At 37.9% G+C, this 2,385-nt stretch overlaps 1 protein-coding gene across 1 annotated transcript; it reads left to right on the top strand.

Annotated features, from left to right (window-relative positions):
* The first annotated feature begins 947 nt into the window (after window positions 1-947).
* LOC128241357 (single-pass membrane and coiled-coil domain-containing protein 3-like) lies at window positions 948-2,145 on the top strand. Its single transcript, XM_052958282.1, is given in 2 exon segments — window positions 948-1,388; window positions 1,957-2,145. Coding segments are annotated over 2 exon segments (630 nt in total).
* Window positions 2,146-2,385: the final 240 nt, after the last annotated feature.

Here is a 2,385-nt window from a genome sequence, read left to right as displayed (position 1 = left end):
TGTTGGTGTTGTTGTTGCTATTGTTGTTGTTGCTGCTGTTGTTGTTGGTACTGTTGTTGTTGTTGTTGTTGTTGTTTTCCTGGCCAGAAACTTCCAAACATGTGTCACAAAAGGAAAAAATAATAGTGTTTGCTGGCAGAAAAAGGATTGGATACAAGAATGAACAGGTTGTTCGGTAAGAACATAATTCAATTTTGGTTACGCATACAGAGGTGAACATGTATTCTAAAGTAAACTTTGCCTATATTTATACGAATTTAAAAGCATTAATTTCATAAGCTGTTTAAATGACAATATCAATGAAACGTCGCCATAAGTAACTGAAATAACTTTGATAAATAGTAGCAAAATTATTAAATCTTCATTTCATGATATTAGCTGACAAAACGTTTTTGTTTTTTTTTTGCCCTTGTCAAAATAAACGTAGGTGTTAGCTGCTTGCACTGAACAAATTAAGGTACTTGTTTGTTGTACTTTAAATGACAAGCAGAAATGTCATCAGCGATTTAACATCAGTACATTTACGCAAACGCGTCTAATTTATCAAACTTCGCATTCGGAATTCCTCGGCATGTTTTTATCGAAAACAACCCCGGATGTTTATGGACGGTTTACAATGTCAGAAATCGCTTTAACTACGCTGCAAAAAGATCGCGTAGTGATTTCAATTCATTAATTATACTTAATAACTTAATTTAATAGGAATAATTGGGTTTGCAATAATACACTTCTCTGGCAATTATTCTTTAGAAATATAAATACACGTTCAAACACTATATTTAATTAATATCATTTAAAATTTTATGAACTACTTCTACTGATGTTCCGGCATACATACGAGGTTGTTTCGATAACAAATGGCCGAGCCGTTCCGAATGAGTTATTCGCGGTATATATAAAGCTAGCAATTTAACTAGTAAAGGCTGGAGAAGAGATAATCTTCAGATATGTCTTGGATAGATATTTTCTACCCGGATAATGCAAGGAAAAGAGAGGAATGCATTGCCAATATCAGAAAATTGAAAGATTTGGTTGAAAATAATTTCTAGGCAACGAATAAGTTGATCGAAGTATTGAACATACACCTTAGGGAGACGCATATTGAGGAGGCGACCAGAGATAATGATGCCACCTTAAAGAAAAACTGTGACGTCTTACAGAAAAAAGTAAGAGAGATCCATGATGTTTTAGAAGAAAAGTACGCCCAGATCAAGGATCTACTCGACCCTGAGACCTTAAAGATTTTAGATGATCCTAAACTTGGCATTGACGAACGATTCCAGGCAGTGCTGGCGACTGTTTCTGATAGCTTTATTGGAGTTGTCGGTAGCGGTGTGGGCGTGGCCACGGTTTATTGTATCAGGACAGGGATGATAGGGATGATACTGGTAGAAATGGTGGAAGCGATAGGAGTGTTAGGGTCATGTTCCATTGCTTTGGCAGGTAAGTACAAGAACCGCTACAAATAGAACTAGCTATGGCTTATAATAATTATGACGTAATCGTTAAAATATGATGTCATAGTTCCCTGTGACTGAAAATGAAATATGGCACACTTGGGGTTATAAGCGTTGATGGTCATTGTTATTCAAAGACAAACATTGCTGCGTCATATAGTTAGAAGAAAACTATACTACTTCGATATTCAGTTGGCCGTCTAAATCATTATAATACCTACTTCTGTATGTTGCGATTCAATTATAGTGTGTTCCACAACGTTTGGAGTTTCGGTTTTTCGTGATACCATTGTTTCATTTTTTAAAGTAGACGAAAAGAATCTAAAAACCAAATATCGCTTTAATAAGTTTAGGTATTCGAAGTTCAAATGAAAATTTTACCATCTTCAGCCAATGTCCGGAACTGTCTATATTCATTAAAGTATATCTTTAAACATCAAGTCTAAAAATTGAAAAGGCAAGGGAGATAAGCTTTATAACACGAACTGTTTAATTCCAGGTCTGGCCATCCTTGGATTATGGCATAAACATGATTTTCAGCGCCATATACGGGGCTATTGAACGTGACAAGTTGGAGGCAGCCCTAGACGAACTTCACAGAGAGTTGCGCGTGTACAAACCTGCTTCGGAGAAGTTCATTGACACCATCTACCTGATTCGAGTACAGATAGAGAAAATGCAGTACTAGGGAGATGAAGTGTGTGTGTGTGCGTGTGTGCGTGCGTGCGTGTGTGCGTGTGTGCGTTCGTTCGTTCGTGCGTGCGTGCGTGCGTGAGTGTGTGTGCGCACGCGTGTGTGCGTGTAAGTGCGTGAGCGCGCGTGCGTGTGTGCATGCGTTTGTGCGTGCGCATGCGTGTAAGTGCGTGTGCGAGGTTTTTTTGTTAGTTTGTTTGCATTGCCGTTGTATAATTAATGACGGTCATATAGT

Source organism: Mya arenaria, chromosome 7 (assembly GCF_026914265.1).
Source record: "Mya arenaria isolate MELC-2E11 chromosome 7, ASM2691426v1".
In the NCBI taxonomy this organism is placed as follows: Eukaryota; Metazoa; Mollusca; class Bivalvia; order Myida; family Myidae; genus Mya; species Mya arenaria.
This window is presented reverse-complemented; position numbering and strand designations above follow the sequence as displayed.